General features: G+C 37.6%; 1 protein-coding gene across 1 annotated transcript; it reads left to right on the top strand.

The window, feature by feature from the left end:
• The first annotated feature begins 9,189 nt into the window (after positions 1-9,189).
• On the top strand, positions 9,190-22,121 carry LOC127619596 (protein shisa-7-like). The gene is given in 6 exon segments (XM_052092485.1): positions 9,190-9,385; positions 9,388-9,979; positions 11,360-11,517; positions 14,379-14,435; positions 16,374-16,559; positions 18,768-22,121. Coding segments are annotated over 6 exon segments (1,911 nt in total). The 5' UTR covers positions 9,190-9,294; the 3' UTR covers positions 19,595-22,121.
• The last annotated feature ends 342 nt before the right edge of the window (positions 22,122-22,463 follow it).

Below are 22,463 nucleotides of genomic sequence, written 5' to 3'. Positions count from 1 at the left end.
ACACTTATCCTAATCAGCACACACTTAGAAATATTATGATGAATTAAATATATTTATTTGTTTATTTATTTATTTGTATAAATAAATTAAATATTAAATTTGACAGTTTATAGTAATAAATTGCTGAATTATTAATAGTGGCCCCCAAAATTCGATTGTTTTTAAGCCACACCACACCTAAAAATGTATGAGTTTCATTGCATTAACAAAATAATAAACCAAGTCAAGTCAAGAGTTTTTTTTCTCATTGACATATTTCCAAATATTTGGGCTATTAAATTAACAGGCTACAAAGCAAATGCACAGACACTGTAGATGAAGATGACAGCATTTCTCCGGATTTGGAATGAGGAGCTTATAAAAAAATGTATTAAATCAAAGTCTCTCTAGCATATCAGTCCAGTTACAAGCTATTTCCAGTCATGCCAGAGCAGCTCCTATCGACTTGAATGGAGAAAGACCAACTTCTCAAAAATGATTGGTCAAGATTACGATCAAAGATCATATTTCAAATCAGCTATAAAATCTGTCAATACTGGTATCATAAATTGTGATTCTTTACCTCATATTACGCTAAAAAACAAACGCAATTTTCCCGGTTTGTATAGCTAATGCGCATGCGCATTCTACAGTTGATTGACAGGCGATGTCTGTATCTAAATGGTGATTGGCTCTTTTAACTGTAAGGCGAGACTTCCTGTCTTCATCCGTTGACCGTTGGGCGCTCAAAGCTCCTTGGTTGAGCGTTGCAGTTTCTCTCATTTATTTTTATATAAGTGGCCCATCTCTGCTAAATAATCTCTGGCTAAATCCATTATTGATTGTCATGGGGGTCCTACAGTTGCCAGAGCAACCAACGGTACAGCATTTTTTTTAAATAACACACACACATATATATATATATATATATATATATATATATATATATATATTTGTCGCACATCAAACGGAAAGGCACACCTTCATCTATATAGTAACCCAGCAAACGTAGTCTGAAATTGTCAGAAAATAATACATACAATTAGAATAGAAGAGGTTCATGAATTCTCGCGCGCTTGCATCTCGCGTGCCTGCCTGCGCACGAGCGTCATTTTATTTTTCCCTAAAAAATCCCAATAGGTCCAGCACGCGCAGAAAAGACGTATTCAGCCAATAAAGCGTGCCAGCGATTGGCAGATCATTTCCAACATTAGCAAATTAAACCACGTGCAAGAATCTGTTCGCACCAATCAATTGATGTAAACTGAGTGAAGCGGACCTTTGTGGGAGCAATTGGTTTTCCTTGCGTTTCAATGGAGCGGAGGTAGATCTCTATTAGTGATGTGTGGAGCCCATTGAATTTGTATTGGAAGCGGAATAATAGAGCAGATACGGTCATTTAAATAGCAGGGAAACGGATACCCGGCGCGTCTAATTAATCAGCCGTTTTACGCTTATTTAGCGACACACGGATTGGACTGTGCATTGTCAATAGCGTTTTATCAAAATAAAAATAAAAACATATTTTTTACCTGGCTGGAAGCACGGAGTTATATGCGTTTTTCCCCTTGCTGGACGGTAAATTACGCATGCAATTATTTTGGAACTACACCGACACGTCCATTCATTCTTTTCACCTTTTTATGACTTGTGACTGAATGAAAACTATATTTTGAAAGTGCAATTATTTTTTGTATACCAGAGCAAGCGAAGATAAAGGAAAAAATATTACATAAATCAGCGGTTGTTTTAAGTCACTTTCAAATGAGATATTATTCCATCACCAATGCAACAAAACTGCGTCTTTTTCTACGATGCGAGAGCTGTCAGAAGCGCGAGACCCGATCTCTGTGAATATTGCATCGCCTTCTAGCGCGTGCTGCATGATCTCATTCAATTGTCTGTCAGCTAAAATAGAGGGGCAACAATAAGAGAGGGGCAACAATAACTTTAAACGGTTACTGTGTGATTTTGTCTTCTTCTCAATATTAGCTTCAAGACCTCCGCAGATCTGAAGCGGGCAGCTGTTGACACGCGCAGGTAAGACGTGCCTTCATTTTGTTCCCGTCTGATACTGATGCTGCGGCTGCAACGTGCGCGAGGATCGCAAACACATGGGTCGCGCGCTTGATTACAGCCTTTCTATGCAGCGTGATGTTTATATTTATTATGTTGTTAATTATCGTTAATGGTGAAATTTGATACTATCTAAACAGAGAATTGGAAATGCGAAAATAAGACAGGGGGTGAATAGATGTATTAGGCTTAGTGTCGCACAGCGTGTGTCCGCCAATGTAATGTTATTTTTCTCCTTGAGATCTGCCACGATGCTGCTGTATGGTTGGCTATAGTGTGTGTTTGTGTGTACGACTTGAATGGCACTTATAAGTATGGCGCATCGTCAAAGACAGTTTTCCCCAAAATGCCCATAATTAAGCAAATCTCTTTATGTTTCACGTATCGAATCAATGTCAATATCCATTTTATTGTTTTGTTCATGCGTAAATGTCCATAAAGCAGCATTTTTGTTGGCTACTACAAACTTGTTGCTGACTAACACACTTAAAACCCCAACCTCACTGAGTTATCATGTTAATTCTATCTTCTAAGGCCCAATCTTCATCTCCTCTCTACTCTTCATCCCTCCATCTTCCATATTTGTTGGTGCTTGGTCGTAAAATGGTAATGGGATGCATACTGGCGTGACATCTGTCATGTGCACCTGTTTGTGGATGGGACTTATGCTGCTGTCCCTGAACCCATCCTCCTGAGTCAGAGAAACAGGAAAGATTATGATGAGAAGGGGGTGGGGGATGGAGGGAATGGTTAAGAGAGGAGAGGAAGAGGCAGAGATGTGTACTGCGGGCTACCTAATGTGCCTTGTTTAAAGGGATAGTTCACCAAAAATGAAAATTCTGTCATCATTTTCTCACCTTCATGCTGTTTCAAAGCTGTATGACTTACTTTTTTCTGTGGAACACAAATGGAGGAACATGAGTTTGGAACAACCTGAGGGTGGGTAAATGACAAAATTTTTATTTTTGCGTAAACTACCCCTTTAAGAGCAAATATAAAAGATATTTACTGAAAGCAGGGATGAAACAAGCAAACAAAAAGAGGTAATCTATATACCAATCTCTATGTCACATCCCTTTCTCTATCTCACTCACTGCAGTAGAGCTATTCTAAGAGAACACATTCGACCCACGCACTGACAAATAGATAGAGAAAAAGAAAGAATGTTTAAAAAAAAAGACAAGGAGAGGGAAGAGTAGTGTGTTGTGTATTACACTTGGGCCATTGACGATACCTCTGTGTCCTTTAAAAGATAGTTCAGCCAAAAATGAAAATGTTGTCATCATTTACTCATCCTCATGTCATCCCCAAAGCTGTTTGACTTTTTTTTCATGAAACACAAAAGCAGATGTTAAGCACAATGTTATCCTCAGCCACCATTAACTTTCATTGCATCTTTTGTTTCCATACAATGAAAGTGAGTGGTGATTTGGGCTGGGCAAAAATATTGATTTTCCAGTTAATCACAATTTTATTTGAACGATCCCAATATCGATTCTTAAAACTTCAAGATCGATCTTTTACTCTATGCACAACCCTCTACAATATGAGTAGATCACTCATATATGAGATTATTTTGCACTATGTGACTTCAAATGTATGTGGATTTTCAGGTTCCCCTCACCAGTGATTGAGTAGTAGTGAAAAAGTTCAGCACCGATATTCTTTTACTTTTAAAGTTTGATTTGACTAATTTTGTGCAATGTTTGTCTAAAGACGAGATACATGCAATCCATTTATCATTGAACAATGTCTTTCTATTCTTTACAGTCAGTTCTTGATCAAGAACAACAAAAAATAAACATTTATTTCTTATCAAACATAGCACAGCTGCGTTAAAGAATCCATTTGACTTTACTTAATTTGTGCTCAACTAAAACACTGTTTTAGTTGAGCACACTTCTTAAAGAGACAGTACTGTTTTAATGTTTGTTCTACGTATCAATGCAAATACTTGTAAATAGTACAAATTCTGCATACAGTATATACTAGGGCTGTCAACAATTTCTAATCAATTAATCGCAATTAATCACAAATATAAATATTTGCAGAGGAGGGCCCCCACAATACAATAATTCAATGTATAATGTATAAATAATTATAAAAAATTATATTTAAACAAGTATAATATATATTTTACATATAATAATTCAGAAAATTAAAATTAACATTTTGCAGCAGATGAGTAAAACATTGATAAAACAATACAAAAAGTGGCTTTAAATGGCAATATATTGTTAATTTCCATATTATTATAAGCATACACCATTGGCCTACAGTCCACTGCAATCCATTTCAAGATAGATTTATTATGAGGGCTTTCCTAAGGAATTAGTTTGCCTTGTGTCATGTACACAGCGACAGTGGTATCACTAGTGTCAAGCAAGCCTGCGTACGGTTTGTTGTTTGCACAGCTGCATGTTACCTATACAGCTGGCGTTTCGCTTACTGCCCCCTGCTGCAAACACTTATGGAATATTCTAAATTATGGTCCAGGGACATGATTAATTGCATGCATTTTATATTAATCGATAGTTAAATCAACATCTCTAACATATACATCTTATTTATTTCAAACATGCAATTCACATTTATAAAAAGGGAAAATGTGACCAAAATGATGAAAAACAAATTTTCAATTACAATTACAATTTAATGTATAAAATAATATTTCTTTTGACCAATTCGGAAGGTTCCCTGTATAATTTCCAGCATTAGCTGAGAGACTATTTATGTTATATATAAGCAAAATAGACAGTATAACAGGAATATACCCAAATAAATCAGAATCCAATCAAGAGTTTGTGAATCAGAATCTAATCTGTCCCTAACATCTTTGTTAGGCAGAACGTCATCCGGTTTTGTAACAATATGAGTGTTTGAAATTGATGTCAACATTTGTATTTATTTGGGTGATCTATCCCTTTAAGATACACCAAGAATGCAAGAGAGTTACAGTGAGTATCTGCAGGTGCTGTAGCGCACATCCATGAATGCTCAGATGTAGGCATGGCTTTCACAACCTCATGCTTCCAGGACCCTGACGCCTCACATCATTAGCCACACAAGGCGTTGCCGATGGCAACTCTGGAAAAGGCGACTCAGTGAGCGCAGACAGTCAGTAAAGAACACTGTAAAACGAAAAGGGCATGAGATGCATGATTATAGTCAGGGGCCATTTAAAGGTGCGTAGTCTTGTGTTTTGATTTTTTCCACCTCGTCTCATCATTGCTTCTGCCACAAGGTCCCAAAGACCCCCCCTCCCCTCCCAAAAAAATTGTTTCCTTTCTTCCCCTCTCTTCTCAACAGCCTGCCAACCCTCCCCTCTCAACAGATCTGTGGCTGTGTCACCCCCTGCTTCCTCTCTCTCTCCATACATCCATGCTTCCTCCAAATCTCTATCTCTATGAATACTTTAAGCCTTCACTGTATCCCCAACATCCAGGCCTTTTTGAACCTGAGGCATATATACTGCTATTATCTTATTTATTCCAAGTGCAGCCAGGGAGGTAAAATTGCTGTTTAAGATTCACTGTGTTGCATCAGTGGCGCTAGCATGTGCGGTTTGTTAAAGGCTTCCGTGATGGCAGAAATACAGTGTATGTTACTCACTGCTGTGGTTTTGATGTGTGACTCAGTATGTGAGAAAGCTGAGGTCGCACTAATATATGCATGAAATATGCTGTGCATATTGCATATGATTTGCACCTTGTTGATCGTGAAGGATGATGCGATTCTCAAGCATATGATTTTGGATTATTTTAAAAACAAAACTGATTTTACACTTTACATTCCCCATTGTTTGTATCGTTAGGAAAAAAAAAAAGATTTCTTAAAGGGATAGTTTAGTCATAATTTACTGAATTTCATGTAATTTCCTATGACTTTCATTCTTCTCTAGAATACAAAAGGAGATGTGAGGCAGTATTTTAGTATGAGTCGCAATTCACTTTCATTGTATGGAAAATACAATAAAAGTGAATGGTGACTTTCCTAGCTTCTCTTTTCCAAAGCTAATGAATGGCTTCAGAAGACTTGGAAAATACTGCATTAGTCAAATGGACTACTTTTATTATATTTTTATGGCCTTTATTTATGGAGCTTAACAACATCCGTCCCCTTTTACTTTGACTGTAAGGAAAAGAACAGATCAGAGATTCTGTGTTCCAAAAAAGAAAGAAAGTCATACAGGTTTGGAATGACCTGAAAGTGAATAATGACAGATTTGCTTTTATTTTTAGGCAAATTTATATTTGAATATGCTAGATTTCAAATAATTTGCATATGTGTTTGATTATCTATAGCAGTGATTCTTAAATTGGTTTTGCTTCAGGACAGAAATATTCAGGGGCACAGTATTTAGACCATGATCAATGGAAACATGGGTAAACATGCAAATGTTCAAGCCAGATCTACACCCTTGGAAATATTACAGTTGACATCAAGTGGCTTGAGTATACCAAGTGATGCTGACAACAAAAGGTATGGAGAGTGTTGTCTCCTCCCTTTTAGAGAATGATAAGCCTATTTTTCTATATTATGGTTAGTAGCATTTTATTTTTTGGATTTAGCACTGTTTTTCCATGCTGGCCCACCAGTTGAGAATAACTGATCTAAAGTGTGTGCTGTTTCTAAAATATTACGATGGAAAAATGTAACACATATAAGCCTGGTGCAGTTTAGTGTTTTGATTCATTTCCTACTTCTTTCTGTCTTTCAGTGAAAATCCAATTTCAAAAAAGGAAAACAGAAGCCAAGACGAAGAGCCGTCTACCTGGATGAAACGGATCGGAGTCCCAGCAAGTTTTCTAAACTAGATGAACTATAATTGTTTTCGTGAGCCGGGGGATTTTTGAAGTAATATTGATTTGCACATATTGAAGATTTTGTATTTGTCTTTTTTATCAACTGCTACCAAAACCAGTGCCATTAACTGTGCCAACCAGAAGAAATTATTTCACCTGTATTTTTTTTTTCATAATCCATTTAAGCCAAGACAGCTTTTATCCACAGTCAACACCAACATTATTTTCAACAATAATTTTTAGTACAATAACATGTAACAGTTACCAAATTTAAAAGTTTGTTTCATTCTAAAACAAAAAGCAGTTTTTGCTCCCCAAACTAGGGAGAATTGTGCTTTATTGGTTAAACATGATTTATGTAAGAGTGGATGTTAGTAATGCATTAGCCTGAGAGAGTTCGGCTCCTGATTGATTGATCGATGGATGGACAGGCTTATGGATGGCTGGCACTAGCCTCATTAAACTTTCCAAAGTTAGCCGCTGCTAATTTTGTTGATTAGTTGTCCGTTCCTCTCACAAAAGCCCATTTAACTCTCCTTCTCCATCAAATCTCTTTAGTCATCAATCACAAAATCCTTTTTTTTGCTCCTCTTTCTTTTCTTTTGCCTCTACATACGTTGCATGTTTAGAGCATTAACTGTCTTGTGTCTCTAAAGGGTTAAATACGGAAGCCATACTTCTCATAGCCATAGTAACGTTAAGATCCCTGTCATTAAAAAAACAGGTGGATGGGTACATTCAGGAATAATTTAAGAGGTCTGCATGACATCGGCCATATTCACCAAGGAGCCATTGACGCATTTACTCTGTTGTCTGTGGGTCCACGTTTAAAGTTGTTCTGCTACTTCATCGTACTCATTAACACTTAGAATAGGAATTTTGGTTGGAAAAAATTATCGAATTTGCTTGTTGGTCCCCACGTGTCACATATTGACGGATGAATCCCGACTTGTTCATGTCTGTTCAGTGGGCTCAACCATGCTGTCCTGCCAGAACTGGACCCAAGCCCCCGTTTGTTTTATTCTGTTGGGTTGAGCTAAATCCAGAGCAAAGACACACACGCAAGAGGGTCCAACACACATAGACTCTCAAGTAGACCGCCTTCACCTTGACTCAGTCCATCCTTCCATTTCCTCTCTTATTCTGAACACTTCTTCCTTTCTGGTCAGACTTGTGTTATCAAACCAGAAACTAACATACCTGCTGCTTGTTACACTTTGTGAGTGTCCTATAACTTACTACACTCTTCCAAAGCCTTCGTAATGAGCCTTTGTCTGGCTGTGTCGCCTTTAGAAAAAGATCAGCTCTTCCTCGTTGTAAAGTTCTGAGGTTTCATTTCTGTACTCTTTAAAGTTGTACTTTCATTGCTTAGCCCTACCTTAATCTCAAGCCTCAATGACTTCCTTCTGAAACTTAAATGAAGTACTTAGTATTTTTCTGTGGACATTTCTTGAGAACTGACACTGTTGCACAGCAGAACCTCAAAGATGTTGGCATGTTGAAATGTAGTCTCGCAGTCATTCTTATTGACTTGAAAGCCTAAAGCCTAAAGATTTGTTTACAAGACAACATCAGTTCTTGGAGCTGACGATGACAATTGTTTACAAGTCACAAGGAATAGTTAAGTAGTAGTCACTGTTTCCCTAAGGGTAATACACCATTTCTTTCTATAGAGTAGTTTAGTGGGTCGTTGTGGAAGACAACTGAAGTGCCAACCCGAACAGAGAACATTTGTGAAAACAAGTAGACTTTGAGAAATAGTTTACCCTCAAACAGAAATGTTTACATGTTTCCAATAAGATGAACACCGATTGAGTTTTGAATGAATTGTTAGTGCCATAGATCAGTTATATAGACACCTTTAAGAAGAAGCTATACCTTTGACTTTTGTGATACTTTAAAAAGTTTACATGGTTTACAGGACTAAATTGCTCAACAAAGAATCAAATCTTTTTTCTTTCTGTTTGTATTTAAATCATTTCCATATTTTTTAAACTGTTCTTTATAGAATTATAGAGAAGATTTTAATCCAAATATTTAGTTTTGTGCCAAATCAAAGTTTTAAAACATTCCAACTCACACTCATTAAATTTAAACAAGCATAAAACTTGTACATAGATTTACCTCATTGTTGCGAATAATCCACAGAATTATGTTTACACCCTTACTGAGAGTCTCATGCCATGCTTTTTATCTTTAACCTAAACTCCAGGACTTGGATGTGCATTTTGCATATATAATAATTTGCATACTAGTGTATGCACATTTGAAAGAGAAAATTACTTTACGTCTTATTTATTCCCATACTGACTTGCAACTTTTGATAGACGTCTCTTCAATACATCAGCTTTTGTAGGCTGAGAAGTCTTTTGTATAAAGGCTTCACATTTTTTCATCTTTGATAAAAAAAAAAAAAAAAGCCCCCTCTACCAAGATGCCATCTGCTGTCATCTTGTTTTTCCTCCTTTTTGGCCCTGTGCTCTCCACTGTAACTATGACCTCGGAACACTCCTCAGTGAATGGGGGCCAGTGCTGCTTCTGTTACGAGGACGCCACCGCAAGGTTGCTCCTTTCCAGCCAGATATGCAGGGAAAGGAAGCCGCTGCCATGGCAGCAGAGCCAGAGGCGGCCGAGATCCCTCCAAAACCCCTCCCACAGATTATGCTACCCCGCAATGTGACAGCTGATGCCCTGAAGCCCCCACTGGGCGCCGCCCAAGTGGCGCCTCCTCCTCGTCGGCTGGTGGACGTAGATGTCTGTCGAGGTTACTTCGATGTGATGGGACAGTTTGACATCACTTTCAACTGCACCAAGGGCACCTACATCTACTGCTGTGGCACCTGCCATTACCGCTTTTGCTGCGAGCACCAACGTAACCGTCTAGATCAAGAGTCTTGCAATAACTACCGCTCACCTGACTGGGCCATCACGACAGGACCCATCACCCATCCCCCAGTCCGCCACAACCCAGATTTTGACCCACTGCAGCAACAAAGTAACAACACAGCATATGTCATTGGGGGTGTCATCTCTTTTACGATGGTTATGGCCATTGGGGTTAAAGTGGCCTTCCATAAACTGTCTCGACGACCAAGGAACAGAGACATCAACATGCCTAGGTGAGTGAAAGTTCCATTATGACATTATGAGAATGTGACGGGTCCCCGTATACATAGGAATGTGAGAAATTGTAACAATAAATATGGTTGCTATAATCCTGCCTTCAGTTAGAAAATCCAATCAACTTTTTGATAGAGGGTTTTCAACACTATATCTTTCTGATATAAACATTGTAATGCCAATATGGTGGCTGTTGGAATGAAAGTCGCACCTTACAAGTAAAACAGCCAATCACCTCTTTGTTATAGGCATTGCAGTGCGCAATATAGCGGCTGTAGGAATGGACGTCCCACCTTAGAGTTAAAACATCTAATCCCCTTTTTGATAAAACCATTGAAATAGTAAATATTGTGACTGTATGAATGGAAGTTCTGTCTTACGCTTAGAACAGCCAATTGCCTTTTTGATATAGGCATTGTAATGCTAATCATGGGGGCTGCAGGAATGGAAGTCCAGCCTTACAATTAAAACAGCCAATTGCCAATTTGATAGAGTCATTGCATTGCACAATATAGCGGCTGCAGAATTGGAAAGCCCGCCTTACAGTTAAAACAGCCAATCACTTTTTTGATATAGGCACTGGAATGGTAAATGTGGCAGCTGTAGGAATGGAAGTTGTGCTATACAGTTAAAACAGTCAATCACCTTTTAAAATGAGGCACCACAATTCCCAATTTAGTGGCTTTAGGAATGGAAGTCACACCTTACATTTAAAACAGCCAATTGTCTTTTTGATAGAGACATCGCAATGCGCAATACAGCAGCAGAAGGAATGGAAGTCCTGTCTTACAGTTAAAACAGCCAATTGCCTTTTTGATAGAGGCATTGGAATGGTAAATGTGGCAGCTGTAGGAATGAAAGTCCTGTATTGCAGTTAAAACAGCAATTGCATTTTTGATACAGAACATTGTTTGTTTACTCGAGAATGAGCATGTGTTAGCTGGACCAGCTTGAAAAATTGTTACAATTTGTGTGATTTGAACTGAAGTAGTGCAATTTGTGGACCCCAATGTTGTCAAATTTTATTGCTAATTTGAAAAACATTATTTTAACATAATCTTGACCAACAAACAGCTTTGGAGATTTTAGTCTTTCCCCATTCAAGTAGAAAGGAGCTGTACTTGTATGCCTAGAAAATAGGTGCCTGGAGGTGTTACAAATATGGCCGCAGAGTGACCTGACTTGCCTTTAATAGACATTGATTATAATCAGGAAGGGAGCCTGTCACAATGGGGAACGAAACAATGGCTTTATCTGCAGTCTGCATTGGTGACTGCAGTCTGAAAAGATTGGTAGTGATTGATATGTCAGACTTTTTCAAACTTGTGTCTTTTGTATCTGTCATATACTCATCCTGTATTCTCACTCCCTCTCTTCAGAGCACTGGTGGACATTCTGCGTCACCAGTCCAGCCCTGTCCAGCAAGGCGAGAGAAACAACAGTATGGTCCTTACAAATGCCACCTCCAGCGAGGGCACGCGGGGGCGGCCGTCTAAAAACTTCTACCCTCCTGTCCTCCAGAGCAAAGATAACCGACGTAAGTCTCTCTCACCCATACTCACACAGTTAGTCATAGAGCAAAAAAAAGCTAAATAGATAATGGTGTATGATAATGAGAAAGAAATAATGGATGTAGCAAAGAACTACATTTGTAAAATTTAGTTGCAGTTGTAGAACACAGCAGTAGAACTGGAAAAAACGAGTTGCATGGAAAGAAATAGCAGACATGGGGATTGAGGAATGGGGTTTGGAAATAGAAAGTTGTGGCACAGACAGACAATGCTGTGATTTCCAGTAACAATTATAACATATTACATAATATTTAATTGAGATACCCTTGATCATTGTGTTCCGATAACCTAAACATTTTTCCAACCTTAAATCCAAATAAGAGAATTTAAAGTAAATATAGAAATAACCTATATTTTGTTTGCTTATAGCGTACATGAATAATAATAATATTCAGTTTTATAATAATAATAATAATAAAAATAATCTTATATTCAATGTGATTATAATCATCATCATTATATGACTGTTATATCAAATTCAGGAATGTATTTCAGACATTTGTCAATATTTTAATAATCACAATACATAATTTTTATGGCATTCTACCAGCCATATTTGTTAACTTTGCCTTAAAGGAAAGCATACATTTTATTGTATTCCAAGTTCAGTGTAAATAAATGACTACTTACAGTGTGGTGTGTGTGTGTGTGTGTGTGAGCGTGTATTTATCACTTTGTGGGGACCAAATGTCCCCATAAGGATAGTAAAACCCGAAATGTTTGACCTTGTGGGGACATTTTGTCGGTCCCCATGAGGAAAACAGCTTATAAATCATACTAAATTATGTTTTTTGAAAATGTAAAAATGCAGAAAGTTTTCTGTGAGGGTTAGGTTTAGGGGTAGGGTTAGGTTTAGGGGATAGAATATAAAGTTTGTACAGTATAAAAACCATTATGTCTATGGAAAGTCCCCATAAAACATGGAAACCCAACATGTGTGTGTGTGTGTGTGTGTGTGTGTGTGTGTGTGTGTGTGTGTGTGTGTGTGTGTGTGTGTGTGTGTATTATGTTTACATTTTAACTGACATGAAAAAAAAAGATTAAATCGTTAATCTAAATTTTTTGTATTTGTTTGTATGACAATTAATAAATTAACAAAAATTTTATATTTGTGACAGCCCTGGTGATTTAAATTGTATAATCAGTGGGGTTTATATTCAGAGATCAAAATGTTGAAAATCAATGGCACAGAAAAAAAAGTGAAAAAAAGTCTGGAGGCACAATTAGGCCCTTTCCCACTGGCAGTCCTAAAGCCCGTTTTAGGTACTTTCTCCTGGAACTAGTAGTTTTCGTCGATTTCGCACGTAAGGAATTATAGTTCCTCTGAGCCGTTTTTGGGGGATTTTAACTCCTACTCTGGAGTAGATACTTTGGGGGCATATAGGGACTATGGGAGGTGCTGCAGCCTGTAATAGGTCAAAAACCTATGACACACAAAGCATTGAGAAAGGAGAGAAGTCCACAGCCGCCATTTGTAAACAACTAGCTGCTAGCATGCTACTCAGAGGATTTAAAAATTCCCTTAACAGAAATAAAATAAATAAAACAACAAAGTATCCAAAGAGGATTGCCCGTTCCACACACACATATGTGTGTGTGAGTGTGTGTGTGTGTTTGAGTGTGTGTGTGTGAGTGTGTGAGTGAGTGTGTGAGTGAGTGTGTGAGTGAGTGAGTGAGTGAGTGAGTGAGTGAGTGAGTGAGTGAGTGAGTGAGTGAGTGAGTGAGTGAGTGAGTGACTTAATCGGGAGACACGCTTTGGGTTTTCATTGCATCTGTAATGTTTGTACTGTGTGACTATACAGAAAATAAAGTGATTTCTGGATTACTATATCACATTTTTCCTGAGATATAAATAATCAGAAGTTTATAGAAAGTGGATCTAGAACTCTATTGTACACTAAACCGTCATGAAATCTAGTTTACATGAGGGAAGTATTGTGTACCTGTTACTGTGTGGTAACTTGCATCCAGATGTATTTTCTAAGTAAATGAGTATTTCAGTAAAATATTGTGCTGATAAATAGGTTTATAGTGCTTTCAACATGTGTGGTTGTCTGACCTCTCGTCTCATCTCTCACTGCGGCTGCAGCAGCACGGAGCTCCGCACGCACAGCTCTCGTGCCCAGTTAAAACTGTAACCTAAAGACACAGACCAAATCCGAAAATGGGAAAATGCTGCCTTCAGGGGGCTGTATAAGGAGGCAGGATGAAATAAAGTGCTTTTTAAACGGTTCAGAGACCAGTTTCCTTGAGTGTTCATCCAAAAACACTTTCGTTTAAACCATAAAGTGATTAGGCAGTGCCTACGTTTTCGGATTCAGCCAAAGCTTGTGTAAAACAGCCCTAACAAAACTGTAACTCAGATCCTGGCGTCCTCCATTGGTGTTGTTGATTTCGGTGTTGATATTGAATTGCACGTTCTGACCATGTCAGAAGAGAACTGGTCGATACTAGATTAAGTTACTACAGCGGTAACTATGTGAATGTGAATGCAACAGGGGAAAAGTCTCCTCGGGTGTTCAGATCCTCGTATGAGTTCTCATCTAAAAAGTTACTAAAGGAAAAGTACCAGTACTGTAGGTGGGAAAAAGGCCTATTTATTTGATATGTATATGATTTTAAATGTGTATATTGGCTAAAAGAGTATTTTGTTAACTTTTAGGACTACACTAGCATATAGATGGCCTCAGAGCTAATTTCATTGGGTCTTAAAAGTTCATCTGCTTGGTATTACTGAAAAATATAATTTTATAGGCTACATGCAAAGAGGCCTAGCATGCATTTTATGAACTGGGGGTCGGTCAGTGTTCACTCTGCTCTCTTGCAGTTGGAAAACACAATTTTATCCAGACTGGGTCCAGTCCTAAACACACAGCTACTATCGGTAAGGCAAGGAGCTTAAGAGTGTGCAAAAGCATTGCTTGAAACAGCAGGTCTGTGTGTGAATGCCAGTAAGAGAGAAGTAGTCACTGTGTGCTTCAGTTATGTCTGTTGGGTGTCTGTCACTGCCTTTGCTTTAGCTTGGTCACGTTGGTTTGAGTGTTTGCTTGCGCACTCCCACTTTGTCGCTACCCTGATATATTTTCTTGTTGTTTGTCCTGTTTGCAGTCACCAAAGCATCAATAAATGTGCTGGAATTCATATTTATAGAATGGAAAAATCATTCTGTATGTTTATGTTTACTATTATATTCATATAAAATTTAATTATATGAATATGATATTTAGTGATTATAAGAAAAATATTTCTGGGTTGTAGACTGGACAATTTGGCTCCAAGTTTTCACAGTGGCAAAATGGCAAATGTATCATCAATTAAAGTTTTATAAAAATAATAAAAAAAATGTAATATATGTATTTAATGTAGATTACGAATATATATATATATTAGAGAGAGAGAGAGAGAGAACTTTAATTGAATTAATTACATGATATACCGATTAATTAATGGAATTAATCACAATTACTGTAAGTGTATATGTCAATATTTGCCGAGAAAGGCCCCCCAATAAAAAGCAAATCAATAATATAATGATTAAATAATAATACAAATATATATTTTAAAATATGTTTAATAAATGAAATAATTCAGAGAGGCTTCATGTGAGACAATTTATGTTGATATAAGTCACACTTAAAAAGCTCTGTGAACTTGTGCATGTAAGCACTTTAACCCACAAATAAAAAAAATTTGTTTTAGCACAGCGGATGATTGGAAGGTAGATATTTCACCCTAGAACTGTTTGGTTTCACCAGGCTCAAGCACGAGGAGTCAGAAAATATATAGGCCTATCCACTGTAATGTAATTGCCATTAATAATGGATGCTACGCCGTGAATCTAGCCCTATCACTTAGGGCACAAAATAAAAACTATCACAAAATAAAAACAAGTATGACGGATAAAAATAGATATTTGACAACTCAGTCCTTCAGAGGTGCGAATAAAGCTTTTCTTCTAACGTAACCTTTGAACATGATGCCACCCATAAACTATTTCATCTTAGCACAATCAACAGTAAAACATGCACATTCATGCCAAATGTAAACGTGAGGTAAACATGAGAGAAAACCAAATATAGGCAAATCGTCAAAGGCTGTGCATATTATCTCACTAACTCGCATGAACAGCATTACTAAACTAATCAAAATGAAAGTATCTCAATATTTTACACTTATTGTAATCTAACACAAACCAATGCAACAACACATCAAAACAATGGCATACAATTAATTGAAATGATAAGCGGTGCGCTTTAACTAATCCAACCAGGAACGCATTAGAATAAAATCAGCTTTTAAAACTTATCAAAGAAGTTCACTACGCAGGTCTGCACTCAACAGCGGTAACTTTTGAGGACCACGTCAGACTGACATACATATGATCAAAGCTTTTTTGCCCCTCGGGCTATCATGGAACACTCGTTGCACATGCGCATTACATTCTCCAGATCTCAATTGATTAACACTGAGCATGACGGGCTAGCCCCACACATATCAAATGAGAACGATCTGCCCTTGTCTCTCAAATAGGTCTTTTTTTTTTAATGGGACATGTAAGTGCATCTAAAGCACACTGAAAAACATACTTTTCCTAATCAGTATTTTGCCTTGTTTACCGGTAAATATATCGGAACATCTTTAAAACAAGATTAATTTACTTGAGAAACAAAATCGTAAAAGACATTAAAATTTTAAATACATTTTTAAGATTTTTAAAATTTGTATAACTCCATTGAAATTTTAGTTTGTCGTGTTTTAGTAGAAAATAAGCACACAACATTTGTTGGTATTTGTCTTATTCTCCATTCTTGTCCTCTCTTAGAGCGAGTTCCACGCATGAACAACACCCAGCTGGTCTCCACAGGAACGCTGCTTTCCAGCAAGCACAATAATTCTGGCTTTCACCCCTCTCTCTCTCATTCCTTCCACAACCTTGCCCAGCTACCTCCATCATATGAGACTGTCGCGAAACCAGAGATCAACCGCTACAGCTCCCTCAAGAGACTAGGTGAGTGTGTGTTTAAAAAAGAGAGTAGTATGTATTTTAAGAGAGTCTCTGTGAGTCTGTATAGCTTGGGGTAAACTGCTGCCATTTTAAGGGAAAGGCCCTGTAGCAATGGTGCATGTTTGTTGTAGTTATTTTCTTTTGCATTGAGTGGCCCCAAAAGCATTTGGACACTTAAGCCACATTTAAAATGTCATCTTATGCAATTATATCCATTACAAAGATATTAAGCCAATTACAATTGCCATTACTTTTAACCAACTGGTCCCACAGTCATTTTCCATAGATGTACTCTGTATGTTAGTTCCCCTCAAGTTCACACCAATATGTGTTCTAACAGAGTTAACACCAGTGTAGTTAATCACATTAAGAAATGGTGAAGCTCATGAATATTAATTAGGTTATTGACCAATAATTTCAAATAATCTTTTACTGTTTTGATAGTCATACTTGCTGATCAATTGTGCTTGGATCGGGATATAAATCTGTATCCACCCAAAATAACTTAAAACAAAATTGCATTCTGTAAACAGGGGATGTATATCACGAGAGCGAGCTGCGAAACAGCAAAGTGAGTGTCTGTGAATGTTCCGGGTTCAATACAAGTTAAGCTCAATCGAAAGCATTTGTGGCATAATGTTAATTACCACAATAATACATTTCGACTCGTTCCTCCTTTTCTTTAAAAAAATCAAAAATCAAGGTTCTAGTGAGGCACTTACAATGAAAGTGAATGGGGGCCAATTTTTAACGTTAAAATACTTTTACCATGCAACGTAAAGGATATATGTATAAACATGATTTTAGTGTGAAAAAAATAACTTACAAATCTTTTCTGTTTTAAGTTAAAGTTTACAAATTCGTTGCTATGACGATGTATTGTCAACAAACCCCAAAACCCTAAAATGACTGAAAAAATTACAATTTAAACAACTTTACAGCTAAAATAATACCCAAGTTTTAACAGAAAAAATAACACAAGTGCTTTTATAAAAGTATAAGCTTCACATTTCTGCCTTTTTAAACTCTCCAAAAATTGGTCCCATTCACTTTTATTGTCTCCATTCACTTCCATTGCAAGTCCCTCAATGTAACCTTTTTTTTTTAAAGAGTATCGAGTCGAAATTTATTTTTGTGGTAATCAATTTTATGCCACAAATGCTGTTGATTTAAACCTGGAACATTCCTTTAAGTGTGCGTCTGTGTTCACAAGAGAGCATTACCTCTGTCACTCAACACCACTGATAACAGCCACATCGAGCACTCATCATAACATCCAGCATCCGATCGGGAGTCATTATAAAACACACAAAAATATCCCTCAAAAAGTTGTAGGGACAAAACTGGCCATGGGGTAAGTGGTGAGGACAAGTCCCACCCATAAATTACGCCTTTGATTTAAACCTAACAAACATTTTGTGAAACGTGTTGTTTTCTTTTAATATCTTTCAATATTTTGTTATCTAATACAATAACATTCATGTATTGTGTGGTTTAAGTGTCCAAATATTTTTTTAGAGCCACTGTATAATTTCATTAGACTGGAAGACAAAATCATATAAAATAATTAAGTTGATCATATTCAGTCACAGTCAGCTTTTAAAAATAATTTTTGCTAGGAACCTAAATTGAAAAGATTTGGAAAAAAGCATTAAATTGTACAGGACTTTCTTAATTCTTAAGGTGCGGTCACATTTACCTTTCCACAGTGAAATTCGGTGTGCGAAGAATGTGTGGGCGGATGTTGAGCGCATGTACAAAAAACGAATTGCCAATCAGACTCTTATTCTGCACTTTATGTTCTGGGAGGGTGAAGTTAAAAACAAACTCACCACTAAAGCGATATTCTTTTCTATTGTGAATATTCAGTGTAGCTGTGTATGAAGCACAGCCCAAACAAAGGCCACTGCCAGACCAAGCAACTTGCTATTAGTCAACATGGTGAATTCACCTGTCAAAGTTCACTAAACTTGAACTCCACGCAAAATCTGCAAGGAGAAATGCTTCGCCACCTCCAGTCCATCGCGGAAAATTATCAATAGTGCAAAACTAATGATCACGCAGATTCCCATTGAGATGACTATTTAGCCACCTAAATTTCGCTGTGCAAAGGTAAATGTGACCGGGCCTTTATGTCTACACCACAACGTTGATTTACAGACAAAATTAGCTTTTTAAGGGTATTCTAATCTTGAATTTTCCTAAACACAGAAAAAAACCTGGATGACTATACTGGATACTACACCTCCAAGCGAAGGCCAACTAACGCTCCACCCAGCTTCCACTCCTCCCAGCACCACCTGCACTGGGGTGGTGACTTTACACTGGGTGCCAGAGGTACACTACCTCTTCACGCATCCCGCACGCGAATTCATGTGTCCAATTCCACCTCTACCCCCAACCCCTACCCTTTGCCCACGCCGCAGTACAACCCCACATTCCACTCAATGAGTAAGCCACCTCGCCGGGTGATGTCCCAAGATCAGCTTCTGGCACTGGGGGAGGGTAACACTCTCTCACGCCTCTCCAAGAACCAGCAGCATCAGTATTACAAACCAATGACCACCAGCAAGAGCTCCAACCAGACTTTACGCAAGTCTCACGAGCGCCTCCTGGTGTCACCAGACCGCCTGGAGGAGAGAATGATGGGTGGGGGAATGGGAGATTACGGTGGAATGGTGCCGACTATGCCACGACTATCCCACCACCATAAAGCGCAGTCCCAGCAGAACGTATGTGTGACGCCCTCGCTCGACCGCCATCATATGATCAAAATGAATTCGCACCCTACCTCCGGCCATGAGCAAGACCACACGCCCACCATGTCATCTGGTCATGGGGGCGGGACTTTGGGTTGGGGGGAGGTCCATGGTTCTGGAGGAGGACCTGGCACGATGGGCCATAGCGCTCGCCGGATGGCCTTTGCAACAAAACGCCAGAACACAATTGAACAGTTGCACTTCCTCCCCGGAGGAGGTGGGGGAGTGAGTGCTGGTCAGGCACTTAGGACAGGGAGCAAGAATGAAGTGACTGTGTAAGAGAAAAGAAACAGAAAATATGGCTAAGGAGATGATGGACAGATAAGGTGTGATTGCACAAGCCGAGGAGAGGGAAGATAGTGGAGTTTAAAGAAGGCTATGACTTAAAACAGAACTGAAGGAGGAAAAGGAGGAAGGGAAACATAGTAAAGGCTTTGAGATGAGAAGGGTGTACAGAAAAAGGACCATGACAAGCGTATACACAATGTATCGCTAAGCCTTGAATGAGAGAAAGAGGGAAATGAAACTATACCATAAGTGATTCTGTGGATCCCTAAACTGCTAAATTCTCAATAAATAGAAACATGAAGAGGGGATCCATATCTCCTCTGAATGTGTGTAGCATATATTTAGTATTTTCATGGCACTATTCAGAAATGTTCAGAAAAGAACCAAATACACAGGTGAAAGTAGATCATTATTAGAATAGGGCAAGTTTTCTGTAGTGAGAAATTCCAGCTCATTATATTCACCAATTTAAAAGCCAATTGGTTTAGGGTTTAATTCCATTTAATTCTGTTGGATTAGATGACAGCAAATGACCGACAGAACCTTGTCTCAGAGTTCACTGAAAGTATTATTCAACAGTAGGACATCACACAAAGAGTCATTCTCAAGGTGGTGTATTTCATCAGTCAAATAAGGGAACGATGACATATTCTGGAAGAAACTGAGAAGGTGTCAAATTGCACTGAATTACCTAACGGAGACAATGATTTGAACAATCTCAAAACGTGACTTGGGACTGAATTGTGACTTGAGGATTACTGTGCGCATTGTGGTGTTTGCCATTCAGTGAAACTGTTGACAGACAAATGCTTGTGATCCTTCAGCAAAAGAAAGCAGAGAACAGAAAAGGACATCAAAATTGTCACTCATTTTGTGACCTGACTTATAAGTCTGCACTGTTAATATAAGTTCAAATGTCATCAGCCATATTAGAGCTTATTCATATGGAATACAATGGAGGGAAACATTTTCACTGGGAGATAATATATTGAAACTAATAATCAAAGATTTTTAGCCTCTTATAATGAGACTGTGAATTCTTAAAGTTGACATGAATAATTGTCAATTTGTTGTTGATTTTTTGCATTGTGGATAACCTTTGGGCTGTTTTATAATATCTTTGACAGGCTGACAGATTAAATAATTGATTGATGGGTAAATCAGGTAATACTGTCTGAACTAAAAATGTATGAGCAACCAGAGAAAACTGTAATTAACTAATTTTACTAAACGCAGTCTCAGCCATTCATATTTGATAGTACAAAACTGATAAAACTCATGCCTCTTTTTTGCATGTTTGACCAATCAAAGGACAGCTTAGTATGACAACATGATTCTGGAGTCGTTATGGTTGTTCTGTTATTTACATGTGTATAAGAGCAGAAATATACAGTAATTATAGGCATGCACTAATGTCAAATATTAAGACTTAAACACTTAATTTGCATCTCAAGCTGTTCACTATTTAAGGTTGTATTAGAGGGGAAAAGGGGAAAGGGTTTGGTTATACAATGGACAATTTAATCCAAGGGCTATTCTGAAACTTATTCATGTGTGTCTGTGCTTCCGTGTTCTGATGGCTTTTTATATTTTACTGCGTCAATGTTGGAGACATGGTTGTGCGGAACACTGAGGCTAAATGCCAATGAGTGAACAAAACAGAGCAAAATAGAACAAATTCTGCAAAGCTCATTTACACTTTGTGTCACACTAGGATGTGTTATTATCTAAATGATGAGTGATGAGTTAGAATTTAGGAGTGAAAACCTGTCTCGTTTATCTATATTATATTCTAGTAAAATGTCTTTTTTGTTAGCGATTTCTGTGTGTTTTGCAGCTGTCTACAAATCAAATGGACAGTGTTGTGGTGGAATGTCTGAGAACGACCTGGCTGAGGAAGATTATTGGGCCATAATATAGTACTTTAGATTACTCTGCAGTGTTTAGCTTTTATTAACATTGAAATTAAATCAGTTGAAAAAAAACAAAACAATTTTTTTAAGGGAATCCTTAATGTTCAAATATGTACACATGCTAATTTATGTGCATATATATAGTCATCAATATTATTAATATTCTTGATTATTATTTTCTTTTTATTTATTTATTTTTCTATGTTTTCTGTTTATATTAGTCTTTCTAGTGGATTCTAACCTTTGTAACTAAACAAAAAAAGCAGATGCAATCGTAGTGAAAAGACAAAACGCATGAAGATGTCAAAGCCAGTGTTGATGATGTCATATTGCTGACTACTGATGGTGTGTATGTGTCCAGTTTGTGTGTCTGTATTTGTGTGCTTGTGTGTATTTCAGTGTCTATTTTGGAATGCTTTATCTCACATTTTATCTGACTTTGTCTGAGAATGTGGATTTCAGAAAACCTAAGGGATATTAAAATCAAAAATATGATTTTATTTTTTAAGTGTGTCTCTTTGAATGCAAAAAATAAACAAAATAAAAAGGTTTTCAATTTCCATTGCTGCATTCACCAAAGGTATGGAAAAGAGAATAAATCATACTAAAGCATTTCATATTTTTCTCAGTATTTTTGTGAAGACATAAACATGTGCTATGCCAGTAAGAACATATAACTTGAATATTTTCTGGGGAAAATAACAACTGCATAAAATATTTTTGTTGCATTTTGTTGTGTAATATTGCCTCATCACTGCTGCCTTTAATTGCCAAATGTTGCTCTAGTGAGTTCAGGAGGCCTGCTCCCCCTCCATATCTAAACCAAACCTTTCTGCATGGTCCAATGTTATTTAAAATATATGACTCTACAACGGCTGATGGTGTACTGCCAATGTCTGTTTTCGCTTAGATGGGATGGATATGGGGAGAAGAGTGAATTGGCAAAA

This window comes from Xyrauchen texanus, chromosome 26 (genome assembly GCF_025860055.1).
Source record: "Xyrauchen texanus isolate HMW12.3.18 chromosome 26, RBS_HiC_50CHRs, whole genome shotgun sequence".
NCBI classification, from domain to species: Eukaryota; Metazoa; Chordata; class Actinopteri; order Cypriniformes; family Catostomidae; genus Xyrauchen; species Xyrauchen texanus.
Note: the sequence above shows the minus strand (reverse complement) of the source record. Positions and strands in the feature narration are given on the sequence as shown.